Consider the following 17,539-nt stretch of genomic DNA (forward strand, 5'->3'; position numbering starts at 1 on the left):
GCACGTTTAAATTAGATCTTAGACCCAGGACTGAGGCAGTGGGAATGAATGAGGGGACAACACGGGAGGGATGGGGTCAAGGTGAAAGGGCTGACCTTGAACAAGAAGGAGTCACTTTACCTTTTCAGACCAAAGGAAAGGAGTTCAGGATGGGTGTGATATAAATAATATCAGGAAGGGGAAAGAGTTGGGGGGGATATTTGATCGCCTTAGTGACATAGTAGACGTGGTCCTCTGCCGGACTGGGGGGGATTGTGGCTGATGAGGGGATAAAAGTTTAGCATATAATAACAATAATAGACATTTATTCAGCACCTGTTAAAAATCTTTACCATTGTTAAGCACAATGTTGCGACGTTAACCCAAATCTGATATCTGATAACAGAAATCCAAAACCTTATGGGGCCGGAATAATTAATAACTGCCATCATTACCATTTTACAAGTGAGGAAACTAAGGCAAAGAGATGTTAAATCCAAGGTCCCAAGTAACTGGTGCGGCCAGTACTCCAATTCAGGAATCAGTGTGCTGCCCGGTATATCACACTACACACAGAAGTTGAATTGAGTCCAAAGGCAACCTGGGGTGGCAGCCTTAAGCTTAGGGCCAAGAGCGCGAGTTTATAGAAGCAAGCAAGACTGTTAAGTTGGAGTGCGTAGCCAGAAAAAAAGACCTCGGGAGAGCTGGATTTCAGTAGGTAGAGAAAAGGAAGAGGAGGCCGCTCCAGGCTGATGATATGACAGTGTGTGCAAAGGCAAGGGCCCTGGAGGTCCCTGTAACATTGAGGGATGCTGTGGAGACGAGGCTCAGGCCCACTTATCCTGGAGGGTCCTGGATGCCAGGGTTAGTGATGTGGAGTCACTGCAGGGTTTTGACCTGAGCAGTGACATGATTGCCAAAAGATCACTAGTGATAGGCAGGGTAGAAGATGAATTGGTGGGGGAAACCGAGCAGAAAGTTTCTGCAGGTGACTGGATCAGGAGGATTTAGGAGCTAAGGGGTCCAGAGCCACGGGGTACTGACCATGGGATTGCATGGAAGGTGACACCTTCTCCCATGATGGTGGAGCACTTGAGAAAGAGCAGGTCCATACATGTGTCATGAGTTCAGTGTTGGATGTGTTGAATTTGAGGTGGTCATGGACCAATGGGAGAGATGTCCGGGGAAAACTGTATATTGGAATCTTGGCTGAAGATGAACATTTGAGAGATAGTGCATGTTGCAACACTGAGAAACCAGGACATCGTCCATGGAAAGTGTAAATAGAGTGAACAGGCAATACCAGACACACTTATCCACCCACCTATCCATCCCACCCACCCATTCAACCCATTCTGTCCAGCCAGGCATCCTACTCATTCAGGCGTCTATCTGTGAATCCTGCATAACCATCCCGACCATCTGTTTGTTTGTCTCACCCACCATCCCAATCATCTTTCCACACAGCTGTCTCTTCATACTCACCCAGCCATCCCATCTCATCCATCCATCCACTCATCCCTCTCATCCCAAACATTCAGTCCACACATTCTAACCACCTATCTGCCCATTCGTCCACTCACCCACCCACCTATCTCACCTTCTGATTCCGTTTATCCAACCATGGTGTCATCTGTTTATCTACCTACTGGCCCATCTATCCCATTCATTCCCCAAACCACTGATCTTCTGCTCCTGCCCATCTGCCCATTTATCCATCCATCCATCTATCCATCCATCCATTCCTCCATCCCACCCATATACCTGACCAACCATCCATTCATTCATTTCACTCATTCCAAGTATTTACTGCTCTATTCACTATGGCAGTCACCAGCCGCATGTGACTTTTGAAATGTGGCTAGTCTAAATTGAGATGTGCTGTAAGGTAAAATACATGCCAGATTTCAAAGACAGTGCCTCCCCCCCAAAAAGAATGTAAACTATCTCATGCATGATTTTCTATTGATTATGTGTTGAAACCATAATATTGTGAATATGTTGGGTTAAATAAAATATCATTAAAATTAATTTCACCTGTTTATGTTTACTTTTTTAACTGTAGCTACTAGAAAATTTAAAATTACACATGGAGCTTGCATTTGTGGCTTGCATTATATTTCTGATGGACACTGCTGATTTGTACCATCCGTGCATCCATTCCATCCTTCACTCTCTCCCTTCCTTCGATCCATTCATCCACCCACTTATCATATTTGTCTGCCCCACAGATATTTAATTTACACCTATTGTGAATCAGTGACTGTGTGGCTCATAAGAATGAGGAAACTGAGGTTTCAAGCAATTAATGAGCTTGCCCAAGGTGGCATAGATGGAGCTCGCATCATCTGACTGTCTAAGATCAGGGCTCCTCAGCTTTCACCTTAGCTGCCTATTTGCTAAGTTTCCTTAAAGATAAAAAATGGATCTAGGTGTGTGTGTGGGGGCTGTTGGAATTAGGGACCCAGGACCCCTCCTGCCAAGGGGACCACACAGCATGGGGAGAGACAGCTCCTTTCAAAGCCTCTGTGAACGGAGTCCCTGTGGCCGTCATGAAAGGGTTATCCCCACACATCCGATATTTGCAAAAATGTGGGTTCTTTCAGATTCCAAAACTCATTTCCATGACAAAACTCTTGGGAAGAGAAGATGAAGGCCTGGCTTTTGCAGAACAATCTTCCAGCTGTAATGAGGACTGAAGATGGCGATGGGAAAAGGAATTATAATTAGAATATGAAATGGGGAAAATTAATCTATTCCAGTCAGTGGTAAGAGGATGTTCTCCTGGCATTTCATGGAAATTCTTAGGCCGATATTTCCCCCTACATTTTTTTCCCCACATTTTAAAGCATACAGAAGGTTATGTGGTGTGAAAAAAGATGTTTGGCTGAGGGACTGATAAATTGTGAAGTATGCATAGAATTTAAGTTCTTGTGTATCTTTGCTTTGTATGTCTGTACATGCTCATGCCATATATGTTTGCGTGTGCATTTGTGTGAATTATATTTATACAGTTGCAGATGCACGGTACACATACACATCGGGCATCCCCTCCTTCCTGTGGGTGCATGCTGTGGGTGTTGTGTATCCAGGCATGTAAAGGGTCTGTGATGTGTGCACACTCATGTTTGTGCTGTGAACACCTTTGGGTTGGTTTGTGTCACCCATGGGTGTGGTACATGTGTGACCTGTGCTGTCTTGGACGCTGTGTTTTGTGTGGCATGGGCCCCCACTGGTTTGTGGGGCATGAGCTGTCGCCATGCTTGGGCACATTGCATATGTCATTTATCTTGTTAACTTACTCAGATTCGCTGTGGGGTGGGTATAGATGTGGGTGTTTTCTGTCTTGTCTGTGCACATGGAGGAGGATGTGGCCTTGTAGTGCCTGAGCACAGAGGCTGGCTTTGTGACCTCTCTCCTTGGCTTACAGTTTTTTTCCTCCAGAAAAGCTTCCCCAAGAGGAGGGCTGAGAGGGGAAGGCCCAGGCCTTGGTGCCCTGGAGGACAAGCCAGGGGAAGCCTGGGAGCCCTCAGCGTCTCTCTCTATCATGCCGTCCCTCTCCAAGGGCTCTAACATGGTGGAATCCTGGGGAGAGGTGGACAGAGAAGACCCCCGCCACCACCACCTCGGGGCCTCTGTTCTCAGCTGTTCAGTAAGACGGTCCTGAGCCCAGTGTGCTTCCAGGGTACCGTGCCACGCACCCAGGGATGACCTAACGGAGGCTGACCCAGGCCCTGCCTTGTGGACCGCCGCCAATTTCTCAGGTCCTCCTTGAAAGTGAGAGGCAGGCTTTACTCCGTGTGCGGCAGCTCTTTCTTGGTTGAATAAACGAGTGAATGAATAAGCCCACTTGAGTGAGGCTCTGGTGACCTCAGGGGCCCCACTGCCCGACCCCCTCCCTACCCCCAGCGTGCCCACATCAAAATCCAGGTCCCTTTTCCTCATGTCTCCAATGCCATCCCCCACAGCTCGCTGTGGATAACCCCTCCCTCCCTGAACCACCAGCACGTCCTCATCAACACTGTCATGCGCCAGACCGAACTAGTCCTTGTTTATATCAGGGGGTGCAGCAGAGCCTTGATCCCCGCTGTCGAGGAGCTTCCAGCCCAGTGGGAGAGCAAGCAGAAGAAGCAACAGCCCCTCTGAAGTCCAGCCTCTCCCTCACTGCACCGTCTTGGCAGCTGCTCATCCTCTCAGCCTGCGTCCTCGGCTTTAAACAGGGAAGATAAACCTGCTCAGTGGGTTGTTGTGAGGATTAAATGAGAACTTCTGTGGAAAGCGTTCTGCTCACGCCAGGTGTGTTCATTCATTCACAGCGTCGGGGGAGAGAGCAGACCCGGGCCCCTCCTCATGCGTCGGCTCCCTTCTAGCCAGCGTTTGATAAATGGGCTGTGACACAGGGTCTGGGGGGACATCCTTCCCTCTGCTCCTTTGATGCATATTCCTATATTTTTAACTTATGCCATGCTGTTGGATTACTATTGCTTAATAAAATGTTTTAAATACATGGTTAAACTTTGTCCCCCTCCGTTTCCAGTCATTTTTTCTTTTAGAGCATACTTCTAAGTTGTGTGTAGTTTTTAAAGAAGTTTTGCTTTTATCAAAGTAATAGATGGCCATGGTGACACGTCAAATAGTACCCAGGAGCTTTTGTTGAAAGCGCCCCATCTTACCCAATGCATAGTCCCGTCCTGATGCCAGCTTATGCCAGGGGCTGGGGGATTTGGAGATGAGCAGGTCACAGATCCAGCCTCCATGTTGTCCCACTCTGGGGTAGAAGGCAGATGTGGAGACAATCTCTGTTGTAAGAGGGACAGCCAGAGGAGGCAAGAGAATGGCAGGCCTCCTGGAGGAGGTGCTTTCTGAGCAGGGTCTTGAAGCTTTAGCTCTAGGTGCAGGGTGGTGGATGGAGCCCTGCATTTGGGGTCAGTGCCCAGACTCCAGGCATGGCCTGGCCTTTTCTTTTGCTCATCCAGCGGTCACCAAAGGACTGCCATCCCTGGGCTGGGAAGGCACTTGGGTGTAACCACCAATCCCCCTGCCTCCATGGAGAGACTGGCCTGGTAACAGACAATGTGAATGGTGTAGTGGCTGCTTCATTCATTCATTCAGCAAGCATTTCTCCTAGGTGCTTGGGAGGCATCAGTGTATAGAGAGCCTCCATGTTAGTGGGGGAATCCAACTATAAGCAAAGAACATGGCAAGTAAGTAAATTATGTTGAATGCTAGAAGGTGAAAGGATCTATGGAGCAGAGAACAAGGTAGCGTGGAGCAAGGGACTCAGGAATGGTGGCAATGTGGGCCCTCAGCCCACAGAGATGGGGGGCTGGCATCTGAGTGGTTGTTGAGGAAAGCATCTCTGAGCGCAGAGGGTCTGGATGAGCTGATGTCATGTGTGCGTGATTGTGGGAGTGTAGATTTTTATAACCTCCACCAGGGCCACTTGGCGATGTCCGTCAAAGTTACAAATGCACACACAGTTGGTCCCAGCGATGAGACAAACTAATCCTGGAGATAAACTCACATCCATGTGAGATGATGGATGCACAAAAATGTTCGTGGAAGCAATGCTGGAATGGCAAAAGACAGGAAAACAACTCAATTGCCCATGTGCCCATCCTGTTAAATATATATGTTATGTCCATGCCGTGGAATCCTAGGTACCAGAAGACAGAATTATGTTCTGATATAAAACACTTTCCAAGATGTGTTGCCAGGAAAAAAATAAGGGGCAAAACAGTGTGTATAGTATGCTGTCGTTTGTGTGAAAGAAGTGACTCTAAAATGTATATATATAGACCATCTCTGAAAGGATATCAAGGAAACTGGTGGACGTGGTGGTTGTCTCTGGAGAGGGGCAATGGATGGCTGGGAGGTGGATGGGAAAGAGACTTTTTACTCTGTTTCTTTTTATCCTTTGGGAATTTTGAACCATGTGAATATAATCTAATAAAGAAATAAAAATTTTCAATTAAAATAAAATGGGCCATGGCCGTTGGTGCCCCACCTGGATCCCTTTACTAGCCTGCACAGCCGTCTCCCGTCTGCTTGGAGCGCTGGCTGTAGATGGCTCCCAACTGGCATAGTTCTCTGGAGAACTGTCCTTGGCCAAGTGGGGGCCACTCTGCTCAGAGGGTTATGCCTCTTCCTGTCCCCCAGGGGAAGCCCAGAGCCAGTGACTGACTCACGTGGGCTACAAAAGGCCGGCCCCTTGCTTCATGCTGGGACTAACTCTGTGGTGCATTTCGTGCCCCAGACTCCCCGTGGGATCAGGCTGCAGTGAGTCTCCAGCTGAGACCACATCCTTGCTTAGCTCCTTCCGCTGCCCTGTCCTGCTTTCCTCCCTCCCTTACAGGTTATTCCTAAAGTGCGCTTCTCAAAGCTCGCATGCTTCTGAATCCTTGTCTCAGGCTCTGCTTCTGAGGAGCCCTATCCGAGACACCTGTCTCAAGGGAAGGGAACTAACTGGAGTTGAGCTAAGTGCTGTACAGGTGTCAGTGCAACATCCCGTGGAGAGGGGACTACTGTCATTATCCGCATTCAACAGATGAGGAACCTCAGAAGTTCAGACACCAGCTCATGACACGTCATGGAAATGGGGAGCTGGTGGTCCTTGAGCCTACTTCTCCCACTACAGCTGCTCCCTATTGCAGGGAAATCTCCCTGAATCCAGACTGGGCAGCTTCTCAGAAACAGGATTGTAGTTCCTATACATGGTTCTACCACTGTCCTCACTGCCTGTGGCCAAGGGGGGCCTAAGGGGCAGATGTGAAGGGGCAAAGCTTCTTAGGGTGGTAAGACCTGGAGGGCATGTCTGGGGCAGGCTGTCAAGACTCTAAGACTGTCGATCTTGGGCTCCCTCTATCATGTGGAATTCTGGCTCTAGCTGATAGCCTGTTGGCATTTTGGCCAAGAGAGATATTTGTGTACTTGCATGGGTGGGGAGCTCAGTATCTGACAAGGCAGCCTGCCGCATCTATGGATGAGGTATAAAGGGCATCCTAACTGTGATTGATGGTGCTAACCTGAGCCCTCGGGACCACAGAACAGAGCTCCTCCTCCCGCCCTAGAGGGAGCCCTGCTGAAATGGGGACTTAGGCACCCTGGGGTTCCATCTTTGCTTCTCCAGGCCCCAAAGTCCTTTTCCTTCAGAGCATTCAGTCCCCTGACCTCCTCTGGCATCTTCTCCTGGGGCCTTCTTGAGAACGTTTTACTCAGAGCCTCTTGTCTCTCTCTATTCCAGTTTGATGGTGACAGTGCCTACGTGGGGATGAGTGACGGAAACCCAGAGCTCCTATCAACCAGTCAGGTGGGTGCCCCATCCTCCCTGAGTAGGGTCTCGCCTTGGGCCGGCTGGAGCTGAGCTGCTTAGGGGTGGGGGTGGGAGGGGTGCAGAGTCGGGGGCACAGCCTACCACTGTCCTCGCTCAGAATGATCAAGAATGTCAGTGGAGTCCCCTTAAAAGGAACAATCAAACTGGGACTACAGTGTTTTCTGTAAATTATGTACCTGGCTGTTGGCTTCAAATGGACGTCATTGACAACTTGATAAACCTCAAAATGTGTTGCCCACATTCCCCATGCACAGAGGGGAAACTTTCAGCAGCATTGAGCAGAAATGTCACGTGCTCCCTGGTGCTGACTGCCTCTTGCTGTTACACAGCACCCATGGGACATACATTGGTGTGGAGGTGAGCACATCCACACAAAGGTGTGCAGGGTTCTCCCGCCCACCTGGAGTTGTCTGATGTCACTGGGGAGGGATGTGGACATGGCACGGAGAGGGGAGAGCAGAGGCTTCCTGTGCGGTCCTCCCTGGGGGCAAACGGGCCTAAGTCATCCCTGAGTAAGGCTGGCCCCAGCCCCAGCCCAGCCCTCTGGGAGCCCCAGATGCCAGCTGGAATCTGATTTCCCACTGAGAGCCTGGTCTCTGAAAATGAAGGTTTGTCTCAGCTGGGAGCATCCCCACTATAGACTGTAATGCCAGAGAGGGTCCTCACTGCAGATTGTGGCATCCTGGAGGATGGTTCCCTAGGCAGTGGTGCCTGCAGGGTGGCAGAAGCCCAGGGTGCTGGATGGAGAACCAAGGAGTTTCATAGCTGCTGAGAAACTTGGGGAGCTGGAGGTCAGCTCCAGGGACACCTCTGTCTATGCAGTCGTGGTGGTTGTGGCAGTCCAAGTTGGGTGACTGGGCCCACATTTTCCAGCTGGTGAAACAGAGGCCTGTTAATTCACAAACATTTATGTGTCCTACTATGTGACAGGTCTTGTGGGGGACATGGTGAATAGGACCTGGGCCTGTGGCCCTTAGGGAGCACCACCAGTGAGGGGAGATACTGTGGTCCCACTGCAGTGTGGCAGCCCCACTGCAGATGCTACATCCCCTCCCCTGCCTCTGCGGGGGTGCTCATGCTGGGGCTGCCACGCCAGGCCCCTTCTCTGGCCTATGGCCTTGTGAGCAACGTGCTGCTGCTGCAAAGCTGCCTTTATAGTGCATCCAGAAGTGCCAACCTGCAAGAAGCTGGTGGGCAAGACTCCAGGTCTTGGAAATGCTCATTTTGGAAGAGTCCACTGAAGTTATTTAATTTTCCATAATTAGCTTGGAAATGTGGTTGTCTCAAAAGACCAGAGCTTACCCCTGAACATCTCCTCTGAGCCCTTTAGTGATGTTTAAGTTGCATTTTGTTAACATTCTGAGCTTGGGCTCTCAGAACCATACTATAGTGGAGTAGGTGCTGGTTCAAACCCTGATGGAGAGTGTTGGCTCTGCGTTTCCGCCAAGAAAGGTAAGGGGCGCTCAGTGGCACTCCAGGTCTGCTCTAGGGCTTGGGCAGAGGGGTGCACAGTCCTTTGGAGAGGAGGTGCAGGGCAAATAAATGTCCCCCCCAAGTTGTTAACAACAACCTCAACTGTTCACCCTACACTCTACAGTTTGCAAAGCCCTTTTCTCAGTGATTATTTCGGCTGATCTTCACAACAGTCTGGAGAAGTAGTAGACGTTATTGCTAACCCCATTTTGTAGATGAGGCAACTGAAGCTCAAGGTGGTTGATTGGCAACCAGGAAGGAGTACAGCTGGGATTTGAACCTGCACAGCTGGGACTCAGGGCTCTACCTGTTACCTTGCTGTTTGTGGAGAGCTCTGTTCCCACCTCAAGGCTGCCACCGCCTCGCTCCAGCCCAAATGTCATTTCCTCAGAGAGCTCTTGGTGACCCCCAAATGCAAATTAGGTCCCCTCCCCGTGATTCTCTCTCATGGCACCATGTCCTTTAATTCAGGGTGTTTGTCCCTATTTGTGGTTGTCTGTTTATCTGTGTGATGACTTGGTTAACATCTGATTTCCACCCTGGACTGTAACCTCCATGAGGGCAGGCTCTGGTCTATCTTCTTCATGTTGTGTCCCCCAGTGTGACACAAAGCCTGTGCATAGAAGGCGCTCAGGAAATATTTGTGTGGTGAGTGAGTGTGACTCCTTCTCTTCGGTGGACTTCAGTATCCCTAACAGTAGAATGAGGTGGTTGGACTCCCCAAGGATCCCTCCAGGTCTCTTGGCTGTCACTAAGAGAGTCTCCCTAACTTAGAACTTAATAAGGAAGACAGCAGGATTCCCTGAGATTGACTAAGTCCACCTGGTGGCCTGAGCCAACCTTGATGTAAACAGGTTTAGCAATTACAATCTAGACTTCTTATAGTGTATCAGTTAGCTTTTGCTGCATAGCAAGCACCCCAGAACTTAGTATCTTAAAACAACCAATATTTATCGAGTTCCTGATTCCATGGCTGGGCAGTTTGGTTGGGTTCAGCTGGGTGGCTCTTCTGGTCATGGCCAGGATGATTTAAGTGGCAGCAAGAAGTTGCCAAGTTGGCCATGGGCTGATTGGTGTGATGGACTCACTTCTACTCCGGATGGTCCCCAGCCCTCCAGCAGGCAGCCTGAGATCGTTCACGTGGTGGGAGAGGGTTCCCAGAGCAGCAAGAGCAGAGGCTGCAAGAACTCTTGAGGTCGAGGCTTAGACCTGGTACATGAGTACTTCCAGCACATTCTGTTGGTCAAAGCAAGTCAAAAGGCCAGTCTAGATTCAAGGAATGTAGAAATGGCTCCATCAGTTTATGGGAGGAGCTGCAGTGTTTTGTGATCTGTTAACAAACTGCCACGTATGGGAAACACATGGGATGTAGTTCGGGATTTTGCTGAGGAATCGCTTCGACTCCTCTGGGACCTACAGCTCCCTGTGGCTTGGTGGGCCTCCACTGGCCCCTGGTTCTTCATGGCAAAAGTTCTGTATGTTTCCTTCTAATCTTTCCCCTGGAGTGCTTGCTGGAACCCACACACACGCACATATGCACAGGAACAACCTGTCACGGGGTGTGGCCTCATCAGCTGCAGAAATTATATTGTCCCAGTTACTGCAGGATTGACATAAACATGTGGGCAAACTGAAGGTCTCATGGCCAATAGAGAATTCTGAGGATAAACACTCTAACTGGCATAAGCTGTATTTTATAAATACAGTTAAATATTAGATTCACCCATTCAGCAAACGTTTATTGGGCACCTAATATGTGCAAAGCTCTGGATATAGTGGGAAGCCGTTTCTGAAAGACGTTTGCTTCCAGAATATCCAGTTTCCTCATGTTAAAAACCTGCTCTTTAATGTAATGACCTCCTGAAACACCAGCTTCTTTGTTTAGAAACTGCAGCTGAGACAGAGGTCTCTATGGGATATGTATCAGCCAACTGTGTCCCTTGTAAAAACGTTCCAGCAAGCTCTTATGGGCTTGAAGTTTCTTTTGCACATGCGCGCTGCATTGTTTGCTTTATGTAAGTCTCCACAAAATTCCTGCATAGCTGCCTTAGCTTTCACAAATTATCACCTTTTCCCCTTCCCTGGGCCTTGTGTTTCTTTCGTACCCGACTTACCTGGGTGGACTGAGACTGGGATGCTGTTCTCAAGTGTGGCTTCCAGCCCTTCAGCAACTTCTGTGGGTGGGAGGCCTGGTGGAGATCAGCTCTTCCTCCTTTTGAGAGGAGACCCTGTCCGGGAGTTACAGGGATGGGTACTTCCTGGTGATGTCGTCTGGGAAGAGACTCCTTCCTGGGATGAGGAAAGGAACTGGGCTGGAGTCTCAGCAGACCTGGATGCAAATTCCAGCTCTTCCACATCCCAGCCAGACCCCTTATGCATGGTCAAATGGGCAGAGTAACGCCTGCCTCCTGGGGTATTATGAGAAGTATGTGAGGTGTGTGTTGTAGATTCTGTTGGTGCCTCCCCCAGATTCCCTTCACCAGGCCAGGGTACCCAGCATCCAGCTGTTGTGAATGTTGGCTGCTGATTATTCATAGCTGCCCCTTCTCTGGAGAATTGGTCTTTGCCAAATGGGAGCAGTGAACTTGGAGGGGCTGTGGGGGATGGTCTAGAAGGCCAGGTGCCTTGTCTCAAGTGGGGAGCAGCTCTGCAACTCCCCACAGAGCCCCAGCTGACTCCAGCAGAGACTACATCCTTGCTCAGCCCCCTCTGCCCTGTCCTGCTTCCCTCCCTTCCTCTCTCCTGAGTCACTCCTCAGTAGGTCACTCTCATAGGAATCCCATCTCAGGCCCTACTTCAAGGGAATCTAAGCCAAGATAGTATTTAAAGTACCAGTGTTTGATGAAACTAGCTATGACTTATTTTTATTACCATAAATAATGTTTTGGTTACACTAGATGAATCTGGTCACCTCTTGTGCTCATTTACAACTCAGCGCCTTTGTATGCACTGTTTCCTCTGAGAGGAATCCTGTGGCCATTTTCACCCAACAAATGCCTATTGGTTCTTTCAGGGGCACTGCAAATGTCACCTCCTCAGTACAGCCTTCCTGGCTGTCAGTAGAGTTTTCCACTGTCACAACTCTAAGTACCACTTCTTCTAAAGATTTCCAACTTTGTCCTAAGAATTATTGAAAGAACTTGTGTGTATGTACGTGTGTGTGTGTGCGTGTGCATGTGTTAGAGAGACAGAGAGAGAGAGAGCGCAAATGAACTGGCACGAATGACTGTTTCCAGCATATTCTGTTAGTCAAAGCAAGTCACTGGGCTTTGTTAATGAGAAATAGAGAGATTGAGATTGAATGAGTTTGCTGTTTTAAAAGCTCAAAGGCAAGAGTGGATATGGGGAGATCACATGGGAGAGTATGGTAATAGGCCAAATGAAGAATGATGTCCTAGATTGTGGTAGAGGCAGAGGAGATGGGAAGAAGTGGATGGATGTGAGATATGTTTTAGAAATAAAGTTGGTGTCTTGATGATGGTGGATATAGAGGGATAAAGAAATGGAGGAGTAGAGGATGACTCCCAGGCTTCTAGCATGAGTTCATTTTCCAGCATGGAGGTACCATTTTCTTAGTTGGGGAAGGCCTGGGGAGGTCCAAGTTTGATGAAGTCAGACTTGGACTTGTTACATTGGAGATGTTCGTCCAAGTGGAGATGTCCAAGTAGGTAGATGGTTGTACATGTCTAGGGCTCATGGGGAAAGTGAACTTGGAAGTTCTCAGCCTGTGGCATTAAAACCTTGAAAGGATGAAATTTATGGAGAGAGAGAAGAGTGAGAGGAACAGAGGACCAATGACTCTTAAATGTTGAACTCCAACATTTGAAAGCAAAGTAGAGGATGAGAAGAAGACTGTGAAATAGGTTGAGAAGCAGTGGCTAGAGAAATAGGGGGAGAACATGGCATCTGAGAAGCCAAGGGCAGATTGTTTCAAGAAGGAGCAAGGAATCTGGGAAAAATAATGTTGGATCAACAGCTCTTCCCCTATCAAAGGATAAATTGTAAATAAATCAGAGATTGAAATGTGCTCAAGGAAGCCATAAAGGCACCTGAAAAAAGCCTTTAAGGTGTACTTTAAAACTTTGGAGTGAGAAAGGTGTTTCTATGACTCAAAGTCTCAGAAGAAATGATTTAAAATTTTGACCATAAATTAAAATGAAAAACACCTTTTGTATGGCCAAAACAGCATAAGTCAAGTCAAAAGACAAAAATGAAAAATTGGACAAGAATATTTTCAACTCACAACATAATCAAAGACTCATTTCCCTAATATATAAAGAGTTCCTAGAAATCAATTCACAACCCTGGCAGGAAAATTGGCAGGGGATGGCTTACATAAAAGAAAATACAAATGGATCCTAAATATATGGAAAGATGCTAAAAATAGTTCATAAGAGAAATAAATTAAAACTACCATTTTCATTTATTAGATTGGGAAAAATCTAAAAGTTTGACAGCACACGCTGTCAGAGCCCGTGTCGGAGAACAGGCACTTTTATACATCATGGAAGGGAGAGTAAATTGGTATAACCCCTATGGAGGGCAAATTGGCAATGTCTGTCCAAATTACAAATGCATTAACCTTCAACCCAGAAATTCTCCTTTTGGAAATACGTCCTACAGATATATTTGCCCACATGAGAAATTACATATTCAGGATTATTCATTTTGGTATTGTTTATAATGACCGGAGATTGGAAACAACCCAGATGTGCCACCAGATGGGACTGGCTAAATAAATTATGTACATCTGTCCAATGCAATACTTGGGGCAGTAAAGAAGGAATGAGGAAGCTGAAGTGACGTAGAAGTTCTTTAGATACATTATTTACTGAAAAAAGCAAGGTGGGGAACAGTAGATACAGCATGTTACCAGTTTTGCAAAAAAGATAGTAAGAATGTATGTTTCTCTGTGCTTCGATTTGATCAAAGAAACTCTGGAAGGATATATGGAAGCTTACCACAGGCTGAGTACATTGTGTCTATGTATACGTGTGTGTACATGCATATGTGTGTTTGTGTACATGTTGTGTGTGTGTGTTATAGAAACTAGGCAGGTGGACAGGGGTAGAAAAGAGACTTTTCTGTGTACCTTTTTATATGTCGGGGTTTTAACATGGGGATTTGTTGTAATTTCAAGAAGTTGAATAAAATTTAAACAAGAAGGAGGGGTTGGATGCTCCTGAGGGGTTGGTTGGGATGAGAGTTGAAATCCATCCAATAGTTTTAGGAAGAAGGAAGTCTGGATCTCAGAAAAAGCAGCTTCGATGTGTAGGGGTGTCGTGCAGGTCCCAGGGTAGATGGAGGAGCCGGTGTGAGTGAGGATGCAAGCAGTGAGCACAGACCACCTGCGTGAGAATCTGCTATGGAGGCCAAGGGTGAGGGCTGTCATTCAATGAGATGAGGATTCCGCAGAAGGGATTTTTTTAAAAGATGAGAGAATCTTTAGAATGTTTAATGGTTGATGGAAGGCATCCAGGAGAGAGGGTGAAGTTCAGAGTTCAGGAGAGGGAAGGGTTAACTGATGGTTTAAGTTTGGGAGAAGGCAGGAGGGGGTGGGTCCTGCCCACAGTGGAAGCTCTGGCCTTAGCCAGGAGGCGGATGGAGGAGGAGAGGAGTGTGGTTTTGTGGATGTGTTGGCTGGGAGCAGAGGGTGTCTGCACCTGGAAGCATCTGTCTTCTCGGGGAGGCTGTTGGGCAAGTCAGGGCACTGGAGGCCTGAGGAGGTGGAGACGGTCTGCGATATTGTGATGCTTGGGAGACTGAGCTCCTGGTGCAGGTGCTGTGGGGGCCAGACGGTTGTGTGAATCCAGGGCAAAGATTTGTCGGGCAGGTGTACCAGAAAGACACTGAAGCCTTTTTGCCCCAAAGAGATACTAAAGTAAAGGACCAGAGCAACCAAGCTGAGCAAAGAGAGAAGAGAGGAGGGCCCTGGGTCCAGAGAGTCCCCAAGGGAGGAGCTGATGGGGATGCCTTAGTCACAGAGTGGGAAGTAGGGTGGTGATTGGAAGGTGAGCAGCCGTGGGCATTGACGGGGTCCTGGGTGCATCTGGGGAGTGGGAATCTCTCACAGAGTGGAGCAGAAGCTCCTGGAGCTGAGGAGCCGAGAGCCCAGCATCAGCATGGTGGCTGAGCTGAAGGGACCCAGGATGATGCTAGGGTGGGATAGAGGGAAGCCAGAGCCCAGAGCCGAAGGCTGGGAGCATGACAGGGGAGGCCAGGCAGGAGGTGGGTGGGCAGCATGAGCGGCTGGATGCTGATGGAGCTGCATGGGGCGGGGGAGGGATTTGTAGGGAAGGTGGATGGTGGTCTGGATGGGGCAGTGGAGAGAGAGGAGGATCTCAGTCCTACCTTCCAACCTGAGATACATGGGCAGTGGGGGAACGGGCAGCTCACCCGCAGAACGTGTGCGGGAGACAGGTTCCCGGTGAGGCAGGAGGGGAGTGGAAGGCATGTTCTAAGATGCGGCTGGGGAACGAGGAACTTTGTTGTTCTTAGAGTGGGAGTCGCAGTGGGCCCAGGGGCTATTTGGGGGGGAGTATGGCATGAAGGTTCAGGGGGCTTCCACTTGAGGTGCTCCTTGGGGAGCCCTAGGGCCTGTGGAGCATGGGGAATACCACCAATTAGGAGCACTGCCAGGTGTGAGCAGCACCCAGCACCCAGTAGGCCCTGCCTACCCACTGCTCCTTCAGCATCCCTTCTAGGTGGACCAGTAGAACATGGGCTGGAGTGGAGTTATTGTGTCATTAAGGCCAAGATTCCCATACTACAAAACGGGCCTCCTAGCACCTCTCACGTCACTGGCACACAACAGGCACACAAGGACTTTGAGTGAAGTGGATTCTTGCTCTTGGTTCTGAACACCACTGTGTTTGTGCGGCAGCCGTCCTTCATAGATAGCCAGGGATGCCTGGTCTGTTTTCTTTCCCCTTGGATCAAATGTAGACCTAGAATGGGTCGATGGTATAACCAGGAGGCCAGAAGACCAGGAGCCGGTCAGGGCCCGGAGTCAGACCTGCAGTCCCCGGGTACTGTCCTGTGGCCTTGAAGGCACAGCCTCCTTCCAGCAGGGGGCCTGTGTAGGAGGCTTGCAATGGGGAGAGAGCCAGGAGCTCTGAGTTCCAGGTTCTGCTCTGCTCCATTCTTTTCACCTGTGTTGGTATCTCGCTGAGCCTCAGTTTCCTCATGGGAATAACGAGGGTGAATGGTCTGTTGGCTTTTTTCAGCCGTAAGTACTGATGATGCTGATGATAACAAACATTTACTGTGGGCTTCCTTGGGCTCAGGCACTGGGGCTGCATGTTTCCCATGGCTGGTCTCATTTCATCCTCACATTAACTCTATCAGGCAGGTCCTGTTGCCGTCCCATTTTACAGGCGAGGAAACTGCAGTGCAGACAGATAGAGAGGGAGTTGAGTCTTTGAAACCAGCAAACAAACAAAAATGCTTCCCAGTAAATGCACTGAGGGGCAGGAGGCCCCCCTGCCATCGTTGAAATCTAAGATTCTAGGAGTAGTAACTCTGGCCTCTGAATCTGTGTACCTCATAAAGGGCAAAAACGACATGGCTTTTATTGCTTTAATTAAAACCTGGGTGAAGAGCTCACGATTCATATTAAAATGAAATTGTGTTTCGCCTGCTGTGGTGCAGAGAAGGGAACAGCAGCGATTACTGCTAAGATTACAAACAATCAAAGAGAAAAGGCCTTTTGCAAGCATTTCCTATTAAAGCCACAAACATCACACTTTAAAAATAATTATGGTTGTGTTATCGGAACATGATTCATGAATTCTGAATAAATATGAGGAGCCTTAAAGGAAACTGTTTCGAGACCATAGATTTTGTTCAAATCTGATGAAATTTAATATCATTTCGCAGCTGGAGAATAAAATGCAAGGAGGGAAAAAACCCCATCCGATGTCTATGGAGGGAGTTGAGTATACGTCAGACTGAACTAATCAGCCGCCCCCCATCCGTCCCCTGCACGTGCTCGGAAAAACGCACGAGCCTCTCTTGTTTTCATTGGGAGAAGACTGCCTGGAAGGACTTGGTGCTCACACCTCACCAGTCTTAATGCTGCATTCCAATGGCTAAAAGCATGTTTATTTTAAAGTTCTCGAGGCCTGGCCGTGAGATGTTCAAATATTTGAGGGCGCAGGCATGGAAGCATTAGGGAATGTTTTTGGGGTAGAGGGAACTTGGTATGCATTTTATTGCACCCTCTCTGTAATAAAGATATTTTTCATACAATGCAGTGAATGTTTACAGCGTATAGTTTTGTTTCCTTCCAACTATTATGAGAGAAATTGAATCCCTGGAAACGTTCACTCTCTCTAAATGGGATGGAAACAATGAAGATGGTGCAGGAAGTTTATGGGTTGGGGGAGGGAACAGTCATGGGTTGGAAATGTAATTTCAAGGATTTTCTTTAAAACAGCACCCCTCTCCCTCTCCCACGCCAGCCACTTTGAACTCAGCATCTTCTGTAGGGCTTTCTGTAGGGTCTTTGCTGGTGGGAGAGCTACTGACGTAACACGTTTGGTCATTGCTACATACGCATGAGCTCACCCTGCGCTCAAGAAGTAGAAATGAGGCCAGATGTGGGGCCTTTCCAGAATGGTGCTGGGTCTGTAGCTTTTGGAGGGTCAGGAGCCTGGGACTGGCTCTCTTCAGCCCCTCTCAGTGTGTGCCCTTGGGTGGGTCATTTGCCTCTCGGAGCTCTGGTTTTTGCATCCGTGAATGGAGGCTGAATGG

The 17,539-nt window shown here is 48.6% G+C and overlaps 1 protein-coding gene across 6 annotated transcripts in view; it reads left to right on the forward strand.

Moving 5' to 3' along the window:
* TOX2 (TOX high mobility group box family member 2) overlaps positions 1-17,539 on the forward strand; it is a 136,676-nt gene that overhangs the window by 44,450 nt on the left and 74,687 nt on the right. For all 6 annotated transcript variants that reach the window (XM_070589286.1, XM_070589284.1, XM_070589287.1 and 3 more), the window contains exon 2: positions 7,223-7,288. In XM_070589286.1, the coding sequence (XP_070445387.1) occupies positions 7,223-7,288 (66 nt within the window). The remainder of the gene's footprint in view (positions 1-7,222; positions 7,289-17,539) is intronic.

The sequence above is a fragment of the Equus przewalskii genome, chromosome 21 (genome assembly GCF_037783145.1).
Source record: "Equus przewalskii isolate Varuska chromosome 21, EquPr2, whole genome shotgun sequence".
Taxonomy (NCBI): Eukaryota; Metazoa; Chordata; class Mammalia; order Perissodactyla; family Equidae; genus Equus; species Equus przewalskii.